Source organism: Elephantulus edwardii, unplaced genomic scaffold (assembly GCF_000299155.1).
Source record: "Elephantulus edwardii isolate Elephantulus edwardi_28Jun2011 unplaced genomic scaffold, EleEdw1.0 scaffold00170, whole genome shotgun sequence".
Classification (NCBI taxonomy): domain Eukaryota; kingdom Metazoa; phylum Chordata; class Mammalia; order Macroscelidea; family Macroscelididae; genus Elephantulus; species Elephantulus edwardii.
Genome location: NW_006399920.1, coordinates 6362357 through 6388340, shown reverse-complemented (window position 1 = coordinate 6388340; position 25984 = coordinate 6362357). Strand labels below are relative to the sequence as shown.

The 25984-nt window shown below is 37.8% G+C and overlaps 1 protein-coding gene across 3 annotated transcripts in view; it reads left to right on the top strand.

Annotated features, from left to right (window-relative positions):
* The window catches only part of ANK3 (ankyrin 3, node of Ranvier (ankyrin G)), a 662526-nt gene that overhangs the window by 629756 nt on the left and 6786 nt on the right, over positions 1 to 25984 (top strand). The window contains exons 38-43 of one of the 3 annotated variants that reach the window (XM_006895588.1): positions 1168 to 1299; positions 2459 to 2602; positions 5162 to 5473; positions 5753 to 5843; positions 8076 to 8457; positions 19262 to 19349. In XM_006895588.1, coding sequence (XP_006895650.1) covers positions 1168 to 1299; positions 2459 to 2602; positions 5162 to 5473; positions 5753 to 5843; positions 8076 to 8457; positions 19262 to 19330 — 1130 coding nt within the window. In that variant the 3' untranslated portion in view covers positions 19331 to 19349. Of the gene's footprint in view, positions 1 to 1167; positions 1300 to 2458; positions 2603 to 5161; positions 5474 to 5752; positions 5844 to 8075; positions 8458 to 19261; positions 19350 to 25984 lie in introns of those variants that run through there. The other 2 variants (XM_006895589.1, XM_006895587.1) reach the window with 2 other exon arrangements.

The following is a 25984-nucleotide window of genomic DNA, read 5'->3' as shown; positions in this document are numbered from 1 at the left end:
TGTAATATTAAGTATTCTGCTATTTGGTGTTTAATAGATTATAACAGCCAATTGCCTTATGTTATAATGGTGTGGGTCACAATGTACTCATGATGAAATCAACCCATGAGTTTGTGGTTTTAAATGAAATAGAGTAGAAAATGTCTGAATTACATGAAGCCTAAACTTTGCCTGATAAAAATCTGATTGAAATTATATAATCACTGTGATATACAATGTATTTCTAAATAATAGGTCATAATCAAAAAAGATTTACGCATCACACTGCCTTGCATTAATGAACTATTGTTTTGTTCAACATTTGAATTGTTTTCAACTTTAGTACAAGACTACAGTGAATATTTGTGCATCTAAATCATTCTTTGCAACCCATATAATCAGGATAAATTCCTAAAAGTTAATTTCCTGGTTAAAGAAGGATTTTCATGATCCTATTAGTGCAACCAACTCACTTTTTTCAAATTACTGGGAATAGAATCACGACCCATTATTTTTCCATTTATTATTTCTAATATTTTTTAACAAAATTTTAAAACTAATTCTTCCCATCTTTTCACTTTCTCAGACAGCTGTCAGTACATATATGTATCATTCCAAATAAAGGTCTGCAAGCTATGAATATATGGGTAGATTTATGGAGATAGGTATCCCTCATTTTTTAAAAATGACAACATAATGTATGTGATTATCATACTTGGAACTCAAAAGTACACAGAGCAATATATAATGTAAATTCAGCAGTAGTTATGTAAAACAGTGGATATAAATGAAACAGAATGTATATGAATGATTGTACAAAAAGCCAGTAAGTATACACTGTGATTAAAAGACAGATGCAAATTGATTGGGTAAACCTTTTATCTTTAAGTTCAAATTTATAAACTATACTTGTATATCTATCTTTATGTAGTTTGCTCAAGCTACAAAAAAGAATGTGGCTGAATTAAAAGAGCGAAGCATCCCCTTTAATGCTTACAAGACGTTTACGTCACCACTTGAGTATGATCACTACTTCCCAGTGAAATGAAGGTTATAAAAATCCAAGGCTGTACTGAGATTTGGCTATCACTTTTCTTTGTATGAATGTGACACTTGAGCATTACTTTTAAGAAATGAATATGGCAAACAGAACATGAAATTATAGTAATTCTTTTTTGTTTTTCACAGAACTGGCCAGGGAATTGAATTTTTCAGTGGATGAGATCAATCAAATACGTGTGGAAAATCCTAATTCTTTAATTTCTCAAAGCTTCATGTTATTGAAAAAATGGGTCACCAGAGATGGAAAAAATGCTACAAGTATGCTGAGATTATATTACTTTAACTTTTGAAACTGTGTATTTCCAATATTATAGATAAGCCTACTGTTATATTCTTTTAAATTATCTGTAACTTTTAATTATAGGAAATTAGATTGTTGTAAAGTAGTGACAAGCCTTTGAAAGTACGTTTATTTCTTTTAGTGCTAATATTCTAAACTTTTGCCTTTCAGAAGCTTTTTGGTAAGCAAGTAGTAGATATATTCTATAGTTTGGCCTAGTTCAGTGGCCATCAAAACTAAAATAACAAGCTGTTGGTTATTTTAAAAAAATGCTCTGAAACTACAGTATGGCCATAGGTAGACTGGCAGGGAGGTGACTTGAGAAGGACAGGATGAAATTAGGCAACAAACTCATCCAGCTTGGGCTGTGGTGGTGGAAATTCTTTAATATTATTTGGTCGGGTTTAGTTTTGTTATGTTTAGAATGCAGTGCCAGCCCACACATGCCTACCCACCACAAGTGGAAAAAGTGACTGTAGGATTGGCTGCATAATTCTAGTAAGTCATTAGATTGCTTAAGCATCAAATCTGAGGGAGATCCATTTTGGTGTATTAAAAGGCATGGAACTTAGTTAAAAGTCTGTTAGATCCTCTCGTAGCTAAAAAGAATGTCATTCTTTGGGGGCCCACATCCTCTGTTACAAGGAACCTTGGTGGCGCAGCCTGTGACATGTTGGGCTTCTAACTGAAAGGTTGGTGTTTTGCATTTACTGACCCCTCGGCAAGGGGAGAAAGGAGGCAGTCCACTCCCATTACCAGCTTTAAAATCAGTGGAGGGTCAGCATGACTTGGAGTTGACACGAGAGACTTGGGCTATATGCTCTGTTACAGCGGAATGAATCACACACTGATGCCAGCATAGACAGCTTTACAGAATGATTCCTAATACTAAGCATGCCTTCTGAGCAGCAGAGAGCTATCTCAGACACTGGATAGTGATATTACTAAGGTGGAATCTGCTGTTGTTGATTGCCTTCGAGTTGAGCATGACTCCTAACAAACCTGTGAACAAAAGGCCTGAAATCTTTCTATAACTATCCTGGAGGTTCACAGAAATCATGCCTTGGTGAGCTTACTGGAAGGAAAGAATTTAATTAGACTTTTAACCTTTTTTTTCTTTTTCCTTCTTGTTTTCAGCTGATGCCTTAACTTCAGTCTTGACAAAAATTAATCGAATAGATATTGTGACTCTACTAGAAGGCCCAATATTTGATTATGGAAACATTTCAGGCACCAGAAGTTTTGCAGATGAGAACAATGTTTTCCATGACCCGGTGGATGGTAATTGAATTTACTGTTCATACTTAACCATTTGATGAAATGAGAAAGAACATTTGGAGAAGGCTGTCATTATTAAGTCCAACAAAAGTGTGATGCACTTGACTTGGTTTCTCATTTTTCACAGCATTTTTTCTGCCTGTCTGGAAAAAAAAAAAAAGTGATATATAATAGCTTACCTGGAAAATGTCTCTGTGAAAGAAAATGCACCTTATGGCATATAAGGTCCTAAGTTACCTGAAAGAATTATCATTTTCAATTGTTTTTATGACCATACAAGAATGCACTTATTTTGCCATTTAAAATTTTTACCTTAGCTAAAGAAAATTAGTGATCCCTTATTCAGATAAAGGAAAAGGGAAAAAATTAATCCTTTACCAAGTAAGGTTTAGAGTCACGTTAAAGTACATAGTTACAAATTGTCCAAGTACAATAGTAAATTGCTTTTCTGGAACAAAGAGCTAAAGTGTGAGCGAAAAAGAGTCCAATGAAGCAGTCAAATCAGAGCATTTGGTCTTTAATATAATTTAACTTTGTTGCCACTTGTTCTTTGAAAAATCCAACTTGATCTAATGTATATAAAGCAGTCTAATTTCTATTTCAGTGAGGGTCTATATTAATAATCTAATGGTTTCTCTCATTTTAGCTTAGTTTGTGTAATCCTGTTATCTTTCTTTTACTATGTAAACTGGAGCTTTTCATCAAAGTAATAGAAAAAACATAATTTATATTTGCCATTGTGTTTTTCGTGATGCTCCTGGATTAATTTTTTTTAAGAAAAGAAAAGAAATGAATTCCTAAAATGAATTTTGAGGAAAAGTATTGATGGTGTGAAGGCAGGAAGAGGCACAGGAATATTTTTCTGTTCAAACTTTTAAAAATAAGGTGAATTTTTAACTCAAAAAACTAGACTAACGATAGCCTACAATATTTATTTATACTATATAGCAAAGATTTCAAATGTGAACAAATCTTAAGAATACCTTGCTTCCACATAGTATAAGCACATGATGGGTAATAATGTCAAAAGCCATTTCTTTTTAAACTTATAAATACCAGAGCACTTGGGAAAGACTGCTTTGTCAGGGTTTTGTGTTATATGAGGTCATATAATAGTATCTAAGCTCTTATTATGCTAAATGTAGGCCAGTGTCATACTGTGTTCTGAATTGCAGCCAAATAACAAGTTTATAAATTATAGAAGGGGGAAAAAGAAGAAAAGTAGCTGTAAAAGCTATGGAAAATAATGGAAGTATTCTGTGGACTTGAAAGCTATATTTAACACTAAAATTTGAGTGTCTGAAGATAAATTCATAAATGCTTTTTACAACTCTAGTATGTTCTGTTCTTTGTTTAAAAACTACTTCAAGAAACTGTATAAAGTTCACTTACTTAGATGATAAACTTCAGATCGTATTTGCCAACTTTTGCATATACTGACTTATAGAGAACCATAACTGGATTGGGGGGGGGGGAGGGAGCTTACTTACCTATAGTTTTCCTCTTCAACAAAAGCCAGGTTGATATTTGTCTTTGACTGATGGAAATTTAGCCATTCATTTTAGAGACCAGGAATTTTGGTCGTTACTTTTTCCCCCGGTCTCTCCTCTTCTTCGAGCTTTGTGGAAGTTCCTTTCCTCACCATGACCAGACCCTTGTTGATTTTTCTCTCTGCTGAAGCACAAAAATATATCCCAAGGCCATGCAGCAATATTTAAAACAAGGATACTGCTCCTTCCTTCCCCACCGTTTAGGCAACAAGAAATATGTGTCATATCATTCCCATGAGTATTCATTGTACCAGTGGTTGTTCTCCTGTGTCTCTTGTCAGTCATTCCTTTTCTTTCCCTTTTTATTTGCTTTGTGGTTCTGAGTGAAAGCCTTTCACCGGGATCACCAGGACCATCATATATACCTTAAACCTGTCATCTCTGTCACCTACAATATCTGACAACTTACAGCTGTTGCTTTGTCTCAGCTTTTTAAATCTTAAAATCTTTTTTCCATTTTTTTTCTCTCCAGTGCTACTGCTCTAAAATATTATCATAATTTCCTCCCATAGATTAAGTTTATCATTCTTTGCTATAAATTTCATTTGATAAAAGAATTATAATTGTGTTAAACTGTTAATACATATAATTTTAGAAGTAAGTTATGTCATTATTTTTAAAAATTGTTTTCTTATGGTTTACTATATTCATTCTACCACAATATAGATATTGCATGCTAAAAGTAGGCAAATAAGAAATTTGGCTATAAAATAACTGTTATCCTATATGATGAAAACTAATTTTATATTTAATTAGTTTATTTAAGTCATTATGATAAAATTATAAATTTACTAGATATTATCCTAATGAGTATTTTATTGTAGTTTGCACTAGGTTTTTTGTATTTCATTTTTATATTTCATTTAATAAGAACTAAACCAATAAATTTGTCAACATTAATCTGTAACTTGTCATGCATTTTCATACTTACTATACATTTAGTCATTCCATGTGTTTTGTTTGATGTGCTCTTACTTCATTCCAGTTAGTCCAAATGTACTGTCTTCCATAGGTTATCCTCCCCTTCAAGTGGAACTGGAGACCCCCACAGGGTTACACTACACAACACCCACCCCTTTCCAGCAAGATGATTATTTTAGTGATCTCTCTAGCCTAGAGTCACCCCTTAGGACCCCTAGTAGACTGAGTGACGGTCTAGTGCCCTCCCAGGGAAATGTAGAGCATTCAGCAGATGGACCTCCTGTTGTAACTGCAGAAGACACCTCCTTAGAAGACAGCAAATTGGAAGACTCAGTGCCTTTAACAGAAATACTTGAAGCAGTGGACGTAGTAGATGAGAGCCAGCTGGAGGATGTATGTCTCAGTGAGTATCCTCAATACCTTGGAAGTTTGACCGGGGTCCCGAAAGATGTTAAGTCGACAGAGCAACTGAAACAGACTAGAAAAGTAGGAGGAATCTCAGAGCAGCAGGAGAAGGCAGTATCTGGTCCTGATGAGGAGATGACAGAAGAAAAATTCAAATGTCTATTTGAGAACATTCACCTTGAAGAAGGAGTTGAATCTGAGGAGATGACCGAAGAAAAAGTACAGGCTATTCTTAAGCGTGTTCAGCAAGCAGAACAGGAAATGTCTTCAATTACAGGTTGGCAGAATGAGACATCAAGTGGAAGCCTAGAGTCCCCGGCTCAAGCTCGAAGAATCTCTGGTGGGTTACTAGACCGACTGGACGACAGGTACGACTCTATTTTAATAGTATATTTTAAGTACATAGCTTTAAAAGCATTTCTTCCTTTTAAGAGAACCATTCTACTTTAGGGATGATTCCTGCTTTAAAAGTGTATTGATTATATTCTAATCTGGAGAGGAAAAATTACACTCCAGTATAATTTTCAATTATATGAGATCTTGTTTTTGTGGGAACTGACCCATAGCTGACTCTCCAGTGGCTCTTCAGAGCAGTTAATTGCTCAGGAGGAGATTGCCAATACTTCTCTTGGGAAGCAGCTGATGGATTTGGGATTACAGCGCAGCTTCTTGCCAATAGGCCACCAGTACTCCCTGTATGAACTTCGAAATGAAAAGGGAAAAGCAGAGGGAAGCACTAAAAGCCAAAAATCTATATATACATCCTTTTCATTTAATGCATTACTCTTTTCTTGGAGCTCTGATAGCCTAGTGGTTAAAAGTTGCACTGCCAACTCTATGGCATGTGGTTCAAATCCACCAGCTGCTCCGCAGGAGAAATATGGGCACTCTCCTCCTGTACTATTTAAAGCCTCTGAAAACTCACTTGGAGGGTCAGCTACAAGTAGGTTCCAACTCAGTTGCACAAAATAGCAACTTTTTCTCTAGCTTAATACTTATATTATTGTTTTGTCACAAAACCAGTAATCTATATTCATTAAAAATAATTTCATAAATAAAAGTGTCTTTTTAAAAATATAAGCATTTATATCTTTCACAGCTACAAATATAAATATGCTTATGACAAACATTTAAGAAGATAGATTAAAAAAAAAGAACAACCCCACAACCTAGATGTAATTATCAAAAAATGTTGGTGTATTTCCCTCCTACTATGTACATTTTTTTTAAAAAGATGTCTTTTAAAATACAGAGCAATAGGGTGGAAGTAATCTAACATTCAGTCATACACAGAAAGAAGCTTAACATTTTACATATTAACCATTCTTTTTTCTACATCAACATTGTTTTAAATAATTAGAAATATATTGATATATACTCAAAATAATACAATGATAGAAATTTGTTTCTATCCAAAACATTACCATGAAAATAGCCTGTGTTTTTATATAATGCTACAAGCCCCACATTAAAATGGTAAATGTCGAGAGTTTACCAATTTACAGGAGTAATAAAATACTTCAAGTGGTTTTAGGGATCACAAAAGAATTCAGTATGCTTACCAAATGACTGAACAAAATAATAGTTGTAGTAATAGGACATTTTTATTTATGCACATATTCATCTAATGTATGTTTTACTTCTTTGAAACCTAATGAGAAACTTGGGTCGAATGTATGTACATACATAAATAGATACCTTTAGGTTAATAAGCATAAACATAAAGTAAATATACAAACTAAAGAATGAGCTCTTGGAGCTCTGGTGGCCTAATGGTAAGAAGCTGTGTTGCAATCACGAACTCACGCAGTGCAAATCCACCAGCTGCCCCTTAAGAGAAGGTTGGGCAGTCTTGCAATTAACTGCCTCTGAAAACCCCCTGGAGGGTCAGTTGTGAGTCAGTGCCAACTCGATGGAATGCAACAACAATAAAGAATAAAAATAATTGTTCTGTTGATGCTGGGAAAAGTATAAGTCAATTTTTAAAAAAGGTATTTAAAGAGAAAAATTATTTAATAATTAAATGAAGACCGACCTCAAAGTAAGTAGAAACAAAGGGTGTACAGCAACACTTTTGTTACCCTGGGAAGAAATCAGCGTAAGTCAAGGATGGGAAAAGTAAGACATTATGACACTGGGAAAGCCTTATGACAGTATTTGTAATGAAAACATATAAAAGAACTAAATTTGGAGTTTTAGGGATGCTAGAATTTTTATGACAGGTATTCATTCAGACTTCTGACAATAATTTCTTTCGCTGGTAACAACATAAGGGCATTTAAAAATATCTTCCCTTTTTAGATTGATAGGTGTGGAACTCTAGGTATGCTGTGAATGTCTCAAGATATAGAATCCTAGTATCTATAAAAATTTGGTTGGAAAAAAATAAGATGGCAGCATATCTTAGCCAGATTTGGAGTTGGGGTACGAGGGGTGCCTATATAGCAACTCCTCGCCCCATGACCATGATAATTTGAAATCAAGTTGACTATATTTTTGCTGCCTTTCTGTTCTCTTGCCTTTACAAGGACTTAATAGTTTCTGAAGCCTACTTTGTCATTTCCTGCCATTGTAAATTTGTGTTATTTTCTCTTTTGTAGCCCTGACCAGTGTAGGGATTCCATTACCTCATATCTCAAAGGAGAGCCTGGGAAATTTGAAGCAAACGGAAGCCATGCAGAAGTCACTCAAGACGCCAAGACAAAATCTTACTTTTCAGAATCACAACAGAATGATGTTGGAAAACAGAGTGCTAAGGAAACTCTGAAGCCAAAACCACACGGATCTGGCCGGGTTGAGGAGCCCCCATCACCACTAGCAGCATATCAGAAATCTCTGGAAGAAACCAGCAAGCTTGTAAATGAAGAGCCTAAACCTTGTGTGCCTGTCAGTATGAAAAAGATGAGTAGGACTTCTCCCGCAGATGGCAAGCCACGGGTCAACCTCCATGAAGAAGAGGGGTCCAGTGGCTCTGAACAAAAGGTATGGCGTCTGGTTACCTGCTGTCTTCTCATTTAAACTGAAGTCACTGGCACTTTACTTTTTTTACTAAATCTGTGGCAATGTGCCCAAGGCTCTTCATTATTTCTAAATCATAAATTGGTTAACTTGTAAGATTAATGATGGGAGCAAAGGAAGTATTAAATAAAACATGTACCATGTGATCACACTTTGCTTCCTCAGTTAAGAAAAAGGAATAAGCATGTCTTTAGGCGTTCCTCATCTAGCTAGCTTAAGGGCCAATGTTGTTACTCAAGTTTCCTGACTCGCAGCCCAGTGTTCTTAGGGAAGAAGGAGAGAACTTCTGGTCCTGCAGTATAATTGTAAAACATATGACTCCATGGTTTTTGTCTGAAAAGGCATGATGTTTTAAAGCTGAAGAAACAAAGTCACTAAGCCTAAAATGAGGTCAGTTGCCAGCAATTTAAAAAAAAAATTATGTCATTCACATATAACTGTTGAATCAGAAATGACTCATAGCTGACCCTCCAGCGAGTTTTCAGAGGTTGTCCATCTCCTGCCCATCTTTCTCCCTTGGAGCAGCTGGTAGATACAAAATGCCAGAGAAGTGACACCTTTGTGTTAACAATACATTTCTCCCCCACCCTTATTGTTTTCAATCATTTAAAAACCATGCTGTGATAGAGTTTTGCTCTTTGAACTTAAGTGTGTTTGCATTGCAGTCTAATAGAGTATTATTTGAGGCCTACAACTTTTACATATTTGAATATTTTTGACTGAAATTATGATTTGTAAGTGGATATTAGAAAATAAGAATCAGCTGTCTGTATCACAGAGTTTCTGCTTTTTGCACCTTTTCATAAACTATGATACACTTTCAGAACAGTATCACTTAAGCTTTTCTAATTTAATAACAGATACACATGATTCACTAAAATATACTACAGTATCTTGCAAAGAGAAAATAAATCTTTTCTAAAATATCAGTTTATAATGAAGTTGAGGTTTAGAAAAATTTGTAATCACTAAGAGTCTATTATCAACAAATGTCAATTAATCACATACTTTTCCCTTCTGCAGGCTTTATTTGCTCTTTTTTGGTAAAAAGGAAGTAAAATGAGAGAGAATCAAGCTCTGATTTACCTCTTGGAATTGGCCCCCATTATGTTGATATAAGATTTTATTAATAAACTAGATATTAGGTGATTATTTAAGCATGATTACCACCATCTATAATGATTTATTAAGTCAGTTCTTTTATTCTTTCAAATATTTTTGTTTGAGCCCATCTTGGGCTTTTCTTTGACTTTCTTTATTACCAAAAGGTTTTCCTGTCTTTGACTCTTAGAATACTTAAGCAATATTAGTTTGGGTGAAAGGCTTTTTTTGGTAAAATGAGCTCACAAAAATACAGGGAGAAGCAATAATGATATAAATAGCCTACTTAAAAATTAGTGGAGGTGTTCTAAAAGTATGTCATATAAATAAGCACTATAATCTGTATACATACATATATACTGGCCACTAGAAAACCACAGAGAAAGGACAGAGGGTTTGAAAATGAACGTCTTAACCCTAAATGGTCATTCAGCTGAGTTTATTAGTAATGGGAAATAAATGTTACAAGAAAGTGTTTATTGTTGTTGTTATTATTGTGTGCCTTCAAGTGGGAACCCACAGCCGACCCACCAGTGGGTTTTCAGAGGCAGGGAATCAGACAGGAAGAGAGTGCCAGTTCGTCTTTCACAGAGCACATAGTGGATTTGAACTGTGTCTTTGGGGTTGCAGTCTTTAAATTCTTTAGAAGTCACTGCTGTGGAAACTGTTAAGATCCTTGGTTTGGTACATTACAGGTGCTCTCCTAGTGCAGAAAGACTTCCTGAGCATAAGATTTTGTACAGAGTTAAAGTTTCTAGAAGAAAAGAAATGCAAAGATGTTTCAGAAGTGTGTCTTCTGGGGCCAGACCGTAGTACAGCAGCAACCAACTAGGCCACTTGATGTATGATCTCAGAAAACAGCCCCCTTTTTGTCCCCTAAAAAATCAGGTGAAAAGTCCGGGTGCGACTCTTACAAGGATGGCTGCCTGCTGCTACAAGGTAAAATCTGTTCTTTTCCACTTCGTTCGTGCAGCAACCCATGGCAAGGAGTGAAGAGAAGACTCCAATTTGGTCTCTTCGTTTTCCCCTTGACCACTTCCTAAATAATTCTCAGAAAGAAACCCCGGTCTAGGACTTTGCTTATTGTCTCCCTACCGTTCACCTCAGGGTTAGCAGAAACCCCAGAAGAAAGTGGAAATTGACATTTTTTCACTAAATAATGGGCTGATCTCAGATGACTCTTGGCAAACTTATGTGGTGACTGATAAGTTGGTCTTTTGGTTGTGTTTGTATTAACATATTTTCATCTGCTTTTGCGTTTTCCTCAGTGAAACCCTTTCCTCAATATTTCCTGTACAGATAACTCAATCTTATAGAACTTTTGAATTTTTATCCTGTGTCTCATTAAACCCACTAATCTTTGAATGCTTGATCCTAACTATTTTGTCTCTTCATTATGACTTCCTCTTACCTTTTTCTGCTTTTTTGAGCCTAGCAGAGTCTCCTTTCACAGTACTTGGATCATTCTAAACATCCCAAATTTGCTCTCCTTTTCTGAAAAAAAAAAATTAAGATAACAGTATTTTGCAATAGAGAATATTTTTTCTATGAAGTAAGGAAGTTGAAAACTATTTCCTTTTGGCATTATTATGTACAGCAGGATTTTGATCAGATATTTTGTCTTTCAAAGGCAAGGTAGGTACTGTAACATTTAAAAATGTATATTAACATTTACGTTTGATGAAAAAAAATGGTCTCATTTGTTACCTATGTAACTAACACATTACAAGTCATTTCATCTACTAACCATGCTTTCCATAGCAATTTGACTTTTCCTGTTTTTATGTTTCCATTCATATTTCCAATAGATGCTCACTTCTTCTGTCTCCAGTACTATTAGATTTGAGGTAACTGTAAACTTGAAAATACCAGAAATATTTTCAGAGTATCACAATTAAAATTAAATCAATAAATAGTCTTCAGGGCATTTAAGTATGATCAAAATACTTCTTAGTTTAAGAACTGTTTGCCTTTTGATAGTTTTTCTTTAATCCTATCTTTATTGCTTGATTTACTAATTTGTGTATTTAACCACTATTCTCTTGTCTACTACATGATTTTTTTCCCTATCCTAATTTCATATCATTTCTTCTAAAGACATTTCATTCTTTATGTTTTGCATTTTTTTGCTCATCTGAATCCATTTTACTAAGTGCCGGTTAATGTTGGTAAAAACCACTTATATGTGTAAATATAAATGCTAAATTATGCTTCTGCAAATCTTTCTTGAAGTTGAAAATGGCTTTTGATAAAGTTGTCAAATCTCATCAAAATGTTATAAAAATCAGAAATGGTATATGCCCCTTTCTATGTACATTACGTTAAATGTGCCCAACCCCTGAGGTTGTTCATTCTACTCAGATGCATATAGTTCTTTAAATTAATTGGTGGCAGAGTTTCTGGTGCCAAAAGGCTCGATAACTATTACTAATAATTTGTAATTTAATTGCTTTAAGGTTCTCACAAATGTATATCATGATTTTCCTTAGAGGGGGGCATCCATGAGTGAAAGTAATTCTTTCCTGATTTCTTTTCTCAGAATGTTTTTATTTTAAATGTGATGGTAAAATTATACTAAAAATGCATTTACTAGGATTTTAAAGACAGTGAGAGTGATTCAGACTCAGAGGAGGAACAGAGAGTCACTACTCGAGTTATCCGCCGGCGTTTGATTATAAAGGTATCCTGTAACTGCCTCATTATGGGCCATTGCTCTTTACTTGTACTGAAAATTTAGCATGCTTGATAACTAAATGGCCCTGTATTTGTTTCTTTGCTCATTTGAGAGTTTCTGTAAAAAACCAACCAAAGAGAAAAGCCGTGTTGCATGGTAGTGAGTGTCTTGTCTAGGCCTGTGTTTGACATGTGGCAAACAAGTTTTAAGAGCTGCCAATTTTGAGCATTCCTGACATCTGTATTCTGCTTTCCTCAGAGATGCATTGTATGTGTGAACAGAGATTCTATCTTGATAAGAGAGTGGTTCATATGAAGTGAAATGTCCACTGGAGATTTCAACAAATGTAATGCAGTATTATGATAAAGGAAAAGAATGAATTCAAAGGGAACCTTGCGCAGTTTTAAAATGTAAACCACAAGTTTTCATTGACAATCAGTGATTGAGATGTAAGGGGTTAGCATGGCAGATTGATTGACATAGAAACATATCCAACTGTGTTTTTAAGTATAGGAAGCAATTCTTGCAAAAAATAAAAACTATAATTCTGTCTTGTTAGAGCCCAGTTGAAAACACTATGGAGACATCTCCCCGATTTGCCCACAAAGCGCTTTTGAAGCCCTGACCTCATGCAGAGCTGGGCCCTGCAGAATGCTCTTCGGCCCAGTGTCTTCATTACTTTGTATTTTAACGCATTGCTGCAAATGATGGCAAAATGTGTTTCTAAGTGTGGTCATCAATTTAAAAGTATGCGGCAACGTGTTAAAAGATCTTTCTGAATGTCACAGTAATTGAGTGCTGCAGGCAAAGAAGCTTCCCCCAGCGCCACGACCCCAAAAGCCCCAGGCCTTTGAATAAATAAGGGCCAAATAGAGGATTCTCAGTTGACAGTGCTAAAGAGCAAGGAATGAAGGGAATTATATAAGGAAATTTTTATCAGATTTACTATCCAATCTCAAAGGATCAAGACATCCTACAGAAAATAAAAAAAGGTTGACTTAGGTGTTTAAAATGTCATAGAGCATTGTCATGAAGTCTGCTTAAATAAAAGTAGATTACAGTTATTGAGGGATAGAAAGTCCAGACTGGGGAAATGTGGACCAGAGTGAAAATGGCCATTCCACCACACCACTGTAGTGTTGAAACAGCAACTACAGGTTCCAGTGATTCCTAAGTTTCTTAGGCGAGAGATCTACAAGTGAGAACATGGCAGTGATAGATCCTTAGCACAGAAGTGGGGTAACATTCCACCCAGTTTATTATGGGGTGATTCCAGGAGTGTGGACAGGATCCGTTTTTCTGGTAACCTATTAGGAGGGAGCTTTGGTGGCCCAAATAGTAAGAAGCTGTATTGCAGTCCCAAAGGCACATGGTTCAAATCCACTGTTGCTCTACAGGTGAAGGACGGACATTCTCTTCCCATGCCACTTACTGCCGCTAAAAACCCACTAAAGGATCAGCAATGGATCGGTTTTGACTCGACAGTACACAGCAACAATAGCATTAGTGCAAATATTTTTCTCAGTCATGTCTGTCTCTGAAGGTCCCCTGTGAAGATTAAGATAATGCTGTATCTCAAGACATTTGGGGAATAGATTTGCCATCCTGTGCTAGACACATCTTAGAGGAAAGGAAAGCAGTCCTTGAGGTGTTATTACCTGCGTGAACACCAAGGTTAAAGGCACTGTCGTTCGGAAAGTCACCTTTTAAAAATCCAACGTGGAATCAGACAAATGTCAGGTCTTTAAAATGGAGTTGTTATGTGCTGGTGAGTCACTTCCAACTCAAAGTCACCCTGTAGACACTAGAGGGAAGCCTTGTTCTCTTTCTCGTCCCATCTTCACAGTCTCCTTTATGCATATAGCCATTGTTGCAATCACTATGCCATGGCTCCACTTTTATGGAATTATGACTGTTAGAATGTCCTGCTTACACATAAACCAAGTGCCTTTGACTTTAGATTCTCATACAAGTCTTAATTCTTCTTTTTGCATTTCTTGTCAAATGTCAAAGAACTCCTCCAGTCCAATCTGTATTGTTGTTAAGCGCTGTCAAGTCATAGAAGACTCATAGTGACCCTATGAACGAAAGATTTGAACACGTGTATAACTTTCATCGGGTCTCCACATTCACAGAGTTTCTGGAGTCAGATAGTGTCATTTTTGTGACCCCTGGAAACGCTGTCTCTCTCTCTCTCTCTCATTGGAGTTGAGTTGGCACTTGTTCATAGCTGATCCTCCCGTGGCTTTTCAGAGGCTGTAAATCACACTGGAGGAGATTGCGCGTCTTTCTCCTGTGGAGCCGCTGGAGGACTCAGTGCCTCTTTGTGTTAGCTGTGTGGCTGCCTACAGACTAGGCCACCTTGGAAAATAAGTCCTTGTCTAAATCTTGGGTTACCCTCAAATTCACCTTGAACTAACTAGGGCTCCATAAAAAAGCATGAATACATCTTTGAAAATTCTACATAGGCAAGTAAATGACTTCTAATTCCAACTACCCAGAGTTAAAACCAGTTTCATAAATTAAGGATAAAGTTATCCGGACTGGCAAATCATTTTAAGACTTCAACCACATTTGTAAATTAAGGAACCACCTTCATTTTAAACCAGCTGGCCACCATCCCAGTATTCCCATTGCACTTTTACTTCTGATCAACTAACTAAACACTTGGGCATTCGTTACCACCATTCTTGCTCCCTACAATTAATTTTTGTTTTAGATTTGAGTGAAAATTTGCAGAGCACATGGTTTTCCATTCAACCCTTCATACACATGTTGTTTTATAACACAGATTACAATACTCATACTGTAATCGTACTCTTCCCTCTGCCCCTCGGTGGTTCCCCTTTCCATTAATCCTTCAATCCCACCCCCTTCCCTGGGTCAGTGCTGCCCTTTTGATCTTCTCTGGTTGATTATTCTAAGCAGTGAGGGCCTACCTGATGTTTGTCTGAAAGTTGAGCTACAAGAGTGAGCTTCTCTCCATGTTCAAACAGTGGCTAAAGAACAGTAGTCTCAGGGGTTCCACCAGTCGCTAAAGGAGCTTTTGAGTTTTGTTCCACATCTCCCCAAGTCTGTCCAGGACCTTCTACTGTTGCCACTTTTAGTGGGGTCAGTAATGGCTGCTGAGTACCATCTAGTTCTTCTGGCCTCAAGGTCATGAAAGTCAAGGTTCAAGTGAAGCATTAGTGCTTTGATCTCATTTTCTCTATACCTTGATGCTTTCTTTCCTTCGTTCTTTACTCTGGAAAGGGAGAGACTAATAATTGCACCTCAGATGGCATGCTTTTAAGGCCCCATTGCTGCTCCCCATATTGGGAGGTAAAACATTGTCTTTCTGTGGACTGTGTTATGCCAGCTGACCTTGATGTCCCCCAAGTGATGGTCCCAAAGTCCCAGGGTCACCACTCATTCTCTTAAGAATGTTTGATTATGATTTAGACAATTACATAGTTTTGTTCTTCTGTTGGCTCTGTTATATATGGATATATGAACAGCATATACCACTTTAAATGTAGAAATATAAAAAACAAGATGGCATTTTAGTTCTTATTCTGTTATTTTTAACCAGAACTGCCTCTACACTGGCTATGACAAAGGTACAGAATTTTCTCACCATGGATTAGTACTGACAAAATCATTAGAAAGCCTATATATTCCATGTTAATAACACTTACTGAATTAGAAATCCTAGGTCTCCTAGAAATGTAAACAACAGTCTTTATGATCTGCCATTTTTCCTAGAAAGTGACCTCCTTGTCAGCAAAAGTTTGACTGATAGGTCACGTCTTGATTTGTGTGCAGTGGAGTAAGAACTGATTCACAGCTGACTCTCCAGTGGGTTTTCAGAGGCAGTAAATCAAGCAGGAGCAGATTACCCATCCTTCTCCCACAGAATAATAGTTTGTGAATTTGAACTGCATGCCTTTGGGATTGCAGCACTGCTTCTTACCGCTAGGCCACCAAAATGCCCCTAATAGGTTACTGTTGTTATGCACCATCGAGTCACCTGCGACTCATAGCGATCCTGTGTACCTTCACTCTGAAGCCTGCCCTGAGCCAGTCTCACTGATGACACACCTACCCCCTTTGCCCTAGTTACTGTATCGGTCCATCTCATCTGGGCTTTTCCTCTCCTGTGCTGTTCCTCCACTCTACCAAGCATGATATCCTTCTCCAAGGGATCAGTCCCTCCTGACCACGTGCCCAAAGTATGTGAGACAAAGCTTCAAAATTTTAGCCTCCAAGGAGAAACTTGGTTTCACCCTAACAAAGACTATTTGTTTTCTTGGCATTCCATGGTGTGTTCAAGACTTTTCTCCAGCACCACAACTCAAAGGCATGTCTTCTTCTGTCATCCTTAGTCACAAGGTTCCTAGAATACTGTTCTGGCTTTAAGATATTTGTCCTTTGCCAAAAGCCTTAAGGGGCCCAAAACTAAAGTAGAAACCAGTAAAGAATGTATTGTATTACAGATACAATCCTACTTTTAGCCTTTGAGAGTTTTTGCCTCTCATTATATAATTAATCATAGAGCTAGTTGAGAGGTATTACAAGACCACTTAAATCCATCAAATTGGCAATAAACAGGGAAAAAAAATAAGAGCCCACTTTGCAGAGTTAAGAATTTATGCTATTTTAAGAACCTTTTTAAGAAAAGACCTTTGACAGATAAGGTGTCTGATAACTATAATCATGATTACTTAGGACTAGACTTTTTTTTTTTAATCTGAAAAGTTTGGAAAAAGTAACGGTTACCTTTTTTTCAGAGTCTTTGCAAACTGTATATACTTAGTAAGTGAAACTTGAAATTAAACAAACCAGCAAAGGGTAATAAGCACAATTCCCCAACTAAGATATTACCTTACTTCAAGGTAAACAAAACTCAACATCTTCCTCATCTTGCTAGAACTAATGAAGAAATATTCTCTGTGCTCAAAGTGAAAAGATCTATTTAGAGCACTAAACTTTAGCCTAAACATTTCTTTCCCTAAATGAAACCTGTTGATTTATATGTCAGTGCATATAACTACATTCTATAATCATTTCAAATTCTTCTTTATTAGAACCTGCTGCTAACAATCTTGTACCTTCTTGAAATTTAATGCTTTGAATGTTGTCGATTGCTAAGGAGGGGGCAGTGATCAGTTGCATCTGTTTTTCCCCATTGCACGAGAGTAGCAAATAGAATCGCCTTTTTTTCCAAATTCTACAGAGCATGTGTGTGATGTATCGATTGGTACGGAGATCTGCCTATCCGTATATCACTAATGTCTGTGCCACATCCTTTAGGGAGAGGAAGCAAAAAACATTCCTGGTGAATCTGTCACAGAAGAACAATTCACAGATGAAGAAGGCAACCTCATCACCAGAAAAGTAATAATCACTGTGACTTCATGCTTCTCTGCATTTAAAAAATAAAACCATACAAACAAAAACTGCTGATTGTTTTCTATAGTATTACCTTTTGAAACCTAAAAGACAGACAAATTTCTTTTCTTTTTTTTTTTTGCTGTTGCTTTCTACAGATCACTCGGAAAGTGATAAGACGAATTGTTATCCCACAAGAGAGAAAACACGGTGACGTGGTAATGGTGAGGGATCCGTGGAGGAGAAAGTAGAGGATAACAGCTTTGTGAATTCCTAGTGTGTGCTGCCCTCCGTGGCGGCAGTCCCAATCAAGTGTCTGCTGCTTTGACGTGTTGTGCACTGGATGAGGGTCTAAGGAAGAAGGGTTTTTTTCCTTCTTCTTCTTGACATTCTTTAATGCGATTTCTAAGAATGTCTTCCAAGTTTTATGAGAGATAGGTCATTTTCAGTGGGCAGGGGGGAACAGAATGCCACTTTTAGGGAGAGAGAAAAAATTACTGAAACCCTACACCACCAGCAAATCCCTTGGTAGCACCCGTGCCCCACCCAGTGCTTTGTACTCAGCTGAGTGTCTGCTCCCCACAGTGATAAGCATGCTAGTAGAGCAAACTGCATGGCCTGAAATCATAAGACTGGACATAACTTCAAGAGCCTTGGATCACATTGATCCATTTTCCCTTCAAACATATTCTGCAGGGATCTCTACATTCTCCTAACCTATAAAAAAGTGTTTCTCTGTGTTTCCAGCAGCTTCCCACAGTGAGTTACTAACAATCCATTCCCACTGGGGTGGTTCGAGATCCTGTGTGCCGCTGTGCAGAGTTATCTAAGAAATTCATTCCCATCCCGGGTTCTTTTTCATTGCTCTCCCTTTTCTCAGCATCTTTGTTATTTTTCTATTTTAAAATATAAACTTCATTAGCCTGAGGGAAAAGTGAACTGAAAAGTTTCTACAAGGACTGAATCTGAAGATTGGAAAGGATACAATCTCTTCTGTTATAAAAGAAGTGAACATTTGTACCCTGACAGCTTTGCTCTCCAGAATATGTCTCCAACACTCACTCAGTCAACAAAGGTCTTGAGTTAAACGACTTGAAGGCCTGGGTAAACTGGACGTGAGAGGAGGGCGTTGAAAAGAAAGTACTTCATAGCAGTACCATGTTCCTGATACTCTGTTCTTGATTAGTGCTTGACTGAGACATTTCAGTCTTCTGATAACAGATAAATTCCTCTGACTTTAAAAAAAGTGTAAATTACCATCTTTTTTATTTTTTAAAAATTGAAGTGTAAGCTCAAGAGCTTCGGTGGTGATTTCTTCTGGCTTACTACCACATAGCAAATGGCAGGGTGCTCTTTTTCCCCCCTTTCTTTTCACTAACCTACTGAGAATTTGTGACGTATAGATATACTTGTTCATTTTGACAGGGTTCTCTAGCTTGCATTGATGACGCTAAGCTGTATGTCTAAACTAGTAGGTAGCGTACTTTTTTTTAAAGTAATGTGCCAGTGTGCTTTAAACTGCTTTTCACTTATCCTAATCCAGCCTCCAGAGACAAGGATGGGAACTTCTTTGAAACTAGATTCTTCCTCTCTGAAATTCTAATGCATACATTCCTTTTAAAGCAGGGAGAAGGTTATAAGGTGAAGACGAAGAAAGAAATTCGGCATGTGGAAAAGAAGAGCCATTCATAACAGTGAGAGGTCAGTCAAGGTCTGAGTGTGTTCATAGTGACAATGGTGGGCTTCAATTAAGGGGGGAACATCTCCACTAAACATTATTCATTTCTCCCCTTCATTTGACCGAATTCCAGCTTTGAAAACTCAATATGAGCTTGTTGGAGTTCTTTCTATGTTTATACATACAGGTACTAAAATTTGACTCTAGTTCAGTCTATAAGATTTGTCATGAATTTGATTGTGAATTATTCGCATGTGCTCATATAATTTTTGAACCTCCTCAAAGATCCAAGGCTTATGAATGTAGTTGCCTTCTGCAATCAAATAGAAAGACTATTTGGCAACAAATAATTCTACACATGCTAAGAGGCTGAGCCAGCCTTTCATATTTCAGCAGAAAAGCATCTGAAAATATTATTTCAGTTACAACATAGTAGTTGCCAAGTTTAAATGAAAACACTTAAATTCCCATATACTGTTTTATATATGCCAATGCAAATTAAGTAGGAGAGTAATGCTACTACTTTTTGTAGTTACATATTTCATGAGCTTTGCTTAAATGTGACTGGAATTTCCTTTATAGGTCAGGATATTTTTCTGTAGATTATTTTCTGTATCTTTATCTTCTTTCTATATAGTTAGAGTCAGGCTATTTGGAAGGAGAAAGGAGACATTTTATACCTATGTGTAGAAGATGTTGTTGTTGTTGTTGTTATGTGCCGTCGAGTCGTTTGCGACTCATAGCAACCCTATGTGCAACAGCCCTAAACCCTGCTCTATCCTGTGCCAATCGCATGGCACACCCATCCCGATTACCCTAGTCACTGAATCAATCCACCTCATAGAGGGTCTTCCCCTACTGCGTTGTCGCTCCACCCTACCAAGCATGATGTGTCTCTCCAAGGACCTGTCTCTCCTTACAACATGTCCAAAGTATGTCAGACGAAGCCCCAGAATCCTTGCCTCCAAGGAGTAGCCTGGTTTAACCCTCTCCAGGATGAATATGTTTGTTTTCTTGGCAGTCCGGGTACATTCAACACTTTTCTCCAGCACCACAGCTCAAAGGCATCAATTCTCCTTCTATCTTCCCTAGTCCAACTCTCTGATGCATAACAAGTGATTGCAAAGACCATGGCCTGTATCAAGTGCAACTTAGTCTCCAGAGAGACACCGTTGCTCTTGAGTACTTTAGAGAGGTCCCTAACAGCAGACTTTCCCATCGCAATACGTTTTTTGATTTCCTGGCTGCTGGTGCCAAGAGTGTTGATCGTGGAGCCAAGCAAACTAAAGCTGTGAGCAATCTCAATCTCTTCACCATCCATCCTGATGCTACCAATTGGTCCAGTGGTGAGAATCTTTGTCTTCTTGACATTGAGCCTCAGTCCATACTGAAGGCTGCAGTCCTTGACCCTCTGCAGCAAGTGCATGAGGTCCTCCTCAGTTTCAGCGAGCAGGGTTGTGTCATCTGCATAACGCAGATTGTTAATAGATCTTCCACCAATCCTGATGCCACACTTCTCCTCATAGAGCCCGGCTTCTCAGATAATCTGCTCTGCATACAGGTCGAAAAGGTATGAAGATAGGACACATCCCTGGCATACACGCTTCCCAATTTTGAACCATGCAGTGTCACCTTGCTCTGTTCTAACGACTGCCTCTTGGTCCAAGTATAGGTTTCGCATTAGCACAATTAAAAGTTCTGGGATTCCCATTCTTCCCAGAGTCAGCCACAGTTTGTTATGATCCACACAGTAAAATGCCTTTGCATAATCAATGAAACACAGATAGGCATTCTTCTGGTATTCCCTGCTTTCAACTAAGATCCATCTAACATCAGCTACAATATCCCTAGTACCACGACCCCTTCTAAACCCAGCCTGGACTTCCGGCAGTTCTCTGCTGATGTGCTGTTCCAGTCATTTCTGGTTAATCTGCAGTAGAATCTTGCTTGCATGTGAACTCAATGATATTGTTGGTATAAGATAGTGTAGGATAATTTCTTTAGGGCTGTTCACCAATAATCCTTGGCACCATTGGTCAAAGTAATAACAGATTTCAGTTTTCCTTTTCATAAATCTTTTGTTATTCAATACTAGAATCATGATATTTGGAATGCTGAGTTAAAGAATCGTGAAATCGTCTAGTCTTATGGCCCCAGATTATACATAAGAATTCATGGAGGCCCTGACAGAATCTTAATTCCCCCTATGAAACTTTATCGTTGTTTATTCAGTCAATATTTCTTTCACCTCCTCGCTAAGGCATTCAGCTTGGGCATTGGGAATTCATTTTTAAGCATGGTACTTGCCTTCACTTAGTTTATATTTTGGGGATTTAATGTTAAACAATCACAACTAAATAGCAATATTTAATAGCACTGAGAACTGCTAAGAATGAGAGAGTGTTCTAGATAATCATTTTTACTATGTTCTTTGATTCAGTGACTGGGATAATGGGGGTAGGTGTGTCAGAGACAATAAGACTGGTACAAGATAGAGCAGGGTTTAGGGCTGTTGTACATAGAGTCGCTGTGACTAGCAGGTGATTAGCATATAACAACAATTCTTTCTAGTGTTTTGTTGGGCGTGTCCTTAAATCAACCCTCTTGGTGGTAGTGGTGGTTGTTGTTAGGTGCCGTCAAGTTGAGTACAACTCATACCCTCTTGGGTAGGTATCCTTATTATTCCTACCTAACAGATGAAGAAGGAGGCTTCTACTATTTAAGTAAGTTAGCTCTAGTGGCCTAGTGGTTAGAATCTTGTGCTGTGATCCTAAAGGCAGGTGGTTCGAATCCACCAGCTACTCTGCTCTGCCTCTGAAAACCCACTGGAGAGTCAACTATTTTTCAGTTCCAAGATAATGGCCCACAACAGGTTAAAAAGTAACAGTAGGAAACAAATTCTTACCAGGCAGTCTCCAGAGCCCACAATCTCAGCCATGTTAAACAGAAACTTGACCTGAACCCAAGGTGACCTTTCCTTTAGTAAGTAATGTTTGGACTCACTTTTTAAAATGATGAATAAGAATTCAGCTTAAGGATGGAGAGTGTGAAGTATCCTTTTTGGTACAGGTACAAAGGCTAAGCAATGAGTGAGAACAGGCCAGTGTGGATGGTTGGAGAGTTTTGTTTGGGTGTCTGGAGAGGTAGGGGGAAAAAAAATCAGACTATTTTATTTCATGATCTCTCTAAAGATATAGTTGTCCCCCAAAAGCCATGGGAAACCATTGATGGATCATTCACCACAAGTCCAGGATAGAGGAGCAAGGATGAATGAGCAGAAAATCTTTTATGAGACCATTTGCTTTGGCAGCAAAGATGATGAAAGTTAGCTGAATCAAGGGATATGGGGAGAATTTGTTCCTACAATGTACATCTACTGCCTGTGAACAAAGGACACTTAAAAAAAAAAAAAAGATGTCGCTTTTTTCAGGGATCTTAAGAGTGAAATCAGTCAGTCACAAAGGACAAATATTTAATAAGACTACGGTTCGAAGCTACCAGCTGCTCCCCAGGAGAAAGATGGGCAGTCTCCTCCCGTGTGATTAACTACCTCTGAAAACCCTCCAGAGGGGCAGCTATGGGTCAGTTCCGACTCTATGGTACACAACCACAGAACTGAAGATCATACAAACTATGTCTAGGCAGTTGGCCTTTACCTTTGTGTTGGTGACAGTTTGGTACCACTGATATTTTATGGTAGGAGACAAATGTGATCAAGTGTGACTTAGGCAACCCTGGTATTAGCATAGAGGATTAGGAGAGAGATAAGAGTGTGAGTTCTAGGGTCAGATGGTATAGCTTCCACTCTGGATCCAACACATGCTAACAGTTTAACCTTGAGCTTGTTTGATATCTGTGTGTGCCTCTGCCTCCTAGCTGTAGCATGGAAGTGCCTCATTGTTGTTAGAATGAAATGCAAACTAGCCCATGTAACAAATCTTAAAACAATGCCCAGCACATAATCATTTAAAAATAATCACAGTGTTAGGTATCGTGATTCAGAACAACTCAAAGCTGACCCTCCAGCGGATTTTCAGAGGCAGTAAATCACTTAGGGGGAGACTGCTCATCTTCCCTTATGGAGCAGCTGGTGGATTAAAACCGTGTGCCTTTGGGTTGGCAGCACACAGTTCTTTACCAGTAAGCCACCAGAGTTCCTTTAATAATGGTCACAGCCATATTATCTTTCATTTTGAAAATGTAAGTACTTACCCCTCCCATAAACCTCACTCCAGAAAGCACTGTTGTGATTAGATGTCATTGAGTCAGCTCCAACTCTTAGTGACCTTATATACAGCAGAGTGAAGCCCTGCCTGATTCTACAGCATTTTCACAATCCCTTCTGTGCTCAAGCTCATTGTTGCAGACATTGTGTCAGTCCAACTCATTAAGGGCCTTCCTTCCTGTCTTTTAATGTCCTTCTGTTTTTCCCAAGCATGATGTCTTTCTCCAGAGGCCAGCCTCTCCTTGTGACAATTCCAAAATAAATATGACAAAGTCTCACCATCCTTGTTTTTAAGGAATACTCTGGCGATACTTTTTCAACAATAGATGTGTTTGTTCTTTTGATAACTCAGTGATATATTGTATTTTCTTGGCCAACACCCCTATTCAAAAGCATCAGTTTATTGACTGACTGGAGAACAAGTCTTCCTGAATTATTTTAAAACTGCATAGCAGTTTACTAAAATTATAAAAAGTAATTAGAGCTAACACTTAATGGGGAAATTGCTCTTACTTTTAGGACTTTTGTAATTAGAAAGAGAGTGAAAGATAAAGATGGAAGGGAATAAAGAAAGAATGTGTGTTGTCCAAAGTGAGGTTATAGAAAAGGTTACATCAGGAAAGGCTTTACTTAAGCCATGGTGGCTTTAAGTCTTTAAACAAGCAAACGTGGACCTCATTATGGAGATGATTGTGCTAACAGGAGATGCCATTAGAAACATCTTTGAAAAGCACAGGAGATTTAAACCAAAGAAGATAAGTGTAGAAAGTTGGGAAATTATGCATAGTTAGTGGCTGGCATATTTGCTTCACTTTTTAGGTCTTTTAAATGTACTGTGCAGACTAACACTGTCCGCAAGTCTGAGTCTGAAATGCAGAATCTCAGAACTTGACACCAGGTTACTAAATCAGAATCTACTTTTGAAGATCCCCAGGTGATAAATGCACACATCAGATTTTGATAAGCACTGCAATAGACCGTGCCTATGGCTCCCAACCTGGATTTAACAATGGAATTCTAGGGAGTTTTTTGGTTATAATTCGATGCTAAGCTTCATTCCAGAAATACTAATAAAGTGGCGTGACGATTATAAAGTGCATCCTAGTTTTGGTTAGTTAGGTGCCATTGAGTTGACTTGAACTCATAGCAACCCTGTGTACAACAGAGCAAAACACTGCCTGATTGGTGGCATTCTTACAATTGCTCCAGTGTATAAGCCCACTGTTCGAGCCAATCTATGTCAACCTTAATCTTATTGAGGGTATTTCTCTTTTTGCCTGGCCTTGTACCAGGTATAATACCTTTCTCTATTTATGAGCTTTCCTGAGCTTATGGCTGAATTATAATTAATATCACACACAAGGAATATCCTCCTGAAAATTCTTTAAAAATTGCTAGAGCAGCACATTGACAATCAGAAATTCAAGATAATTTTAGAAGAGGGCATTGTTACCAATGAGGGATATAATTACTGATGTCAGATAGATCTTGACTGGAAGCTAAGGAAAGATGTTTACTTCTGTTTTGTTGACTAAGCAAAGACATTCAACTTGTGTGGACCTTAACAAATTATGGAGAGCATTGAAAAAAAGAGGAATTCCAGAACTTCATGCAAAACGTGTACATATGCCAAGAAGCAGTAACTGAAACAGAACAAGAGAACCATTGATGGTTTAAAGGCAGGAGAGGTGTATATAGGATCTTATCCTTTCACCATACACGATTTGCATTCTTTACAAATAATTTGAGAAGCTGGACTATGTGAAGAAGAGGGTGTCAGGATTTGAGGAAGATCCCTTTCAAATCTAATATGCAGATGACAACATGCTTACTTGCTAAAAACTTGAAGTACTTACTACTGAAGAGCCATAAGAGATTGGAGGGGGAAATGCTTTTCAGTACAAGATAATGAGAAATGAGCCTAAAATCTTCATTGGGAAGAACTGCAGAGAACTTCCGATACTAAGCTAAAGAGAAGGAAAGGTTTTTGCTATACACTGAACAGCCAAAAAAGATTCTTGTCCAGAAAGAACAAGGACAAAATTAGACATTAGGGAAAATTCAGATAGCAGTATTGAGAATCAAGGAAAGGAGTTGTTGTTGTTGTTGTTGTGTGCCATCAAGTCGCTTGCGACTCATAGCGACCCTATGTACAAGAGCCCTAAACGCTGTTCTATCCTGTGCCAACCTAGCCATCTCAAACACACTCATCCCCACCACTCCACTCACAGAATCGATCCATTTCATCGAGGGTCTTCCTCTCCTGCGCCGTCCCTCCACTCTCCCAAACAAGATGTCCCTCTCCAAGGACCAGTCCTTCCTTGGGACATGCCCAAAGTATGTCAGACGAAGCTTCAGAATCCTTGACTCCAAGGAACATTCTGGCTTCACCCTCTCCAGGACAAACCTGTTTGCTCTCCTAGCAGTCCATGGCATATTCAAC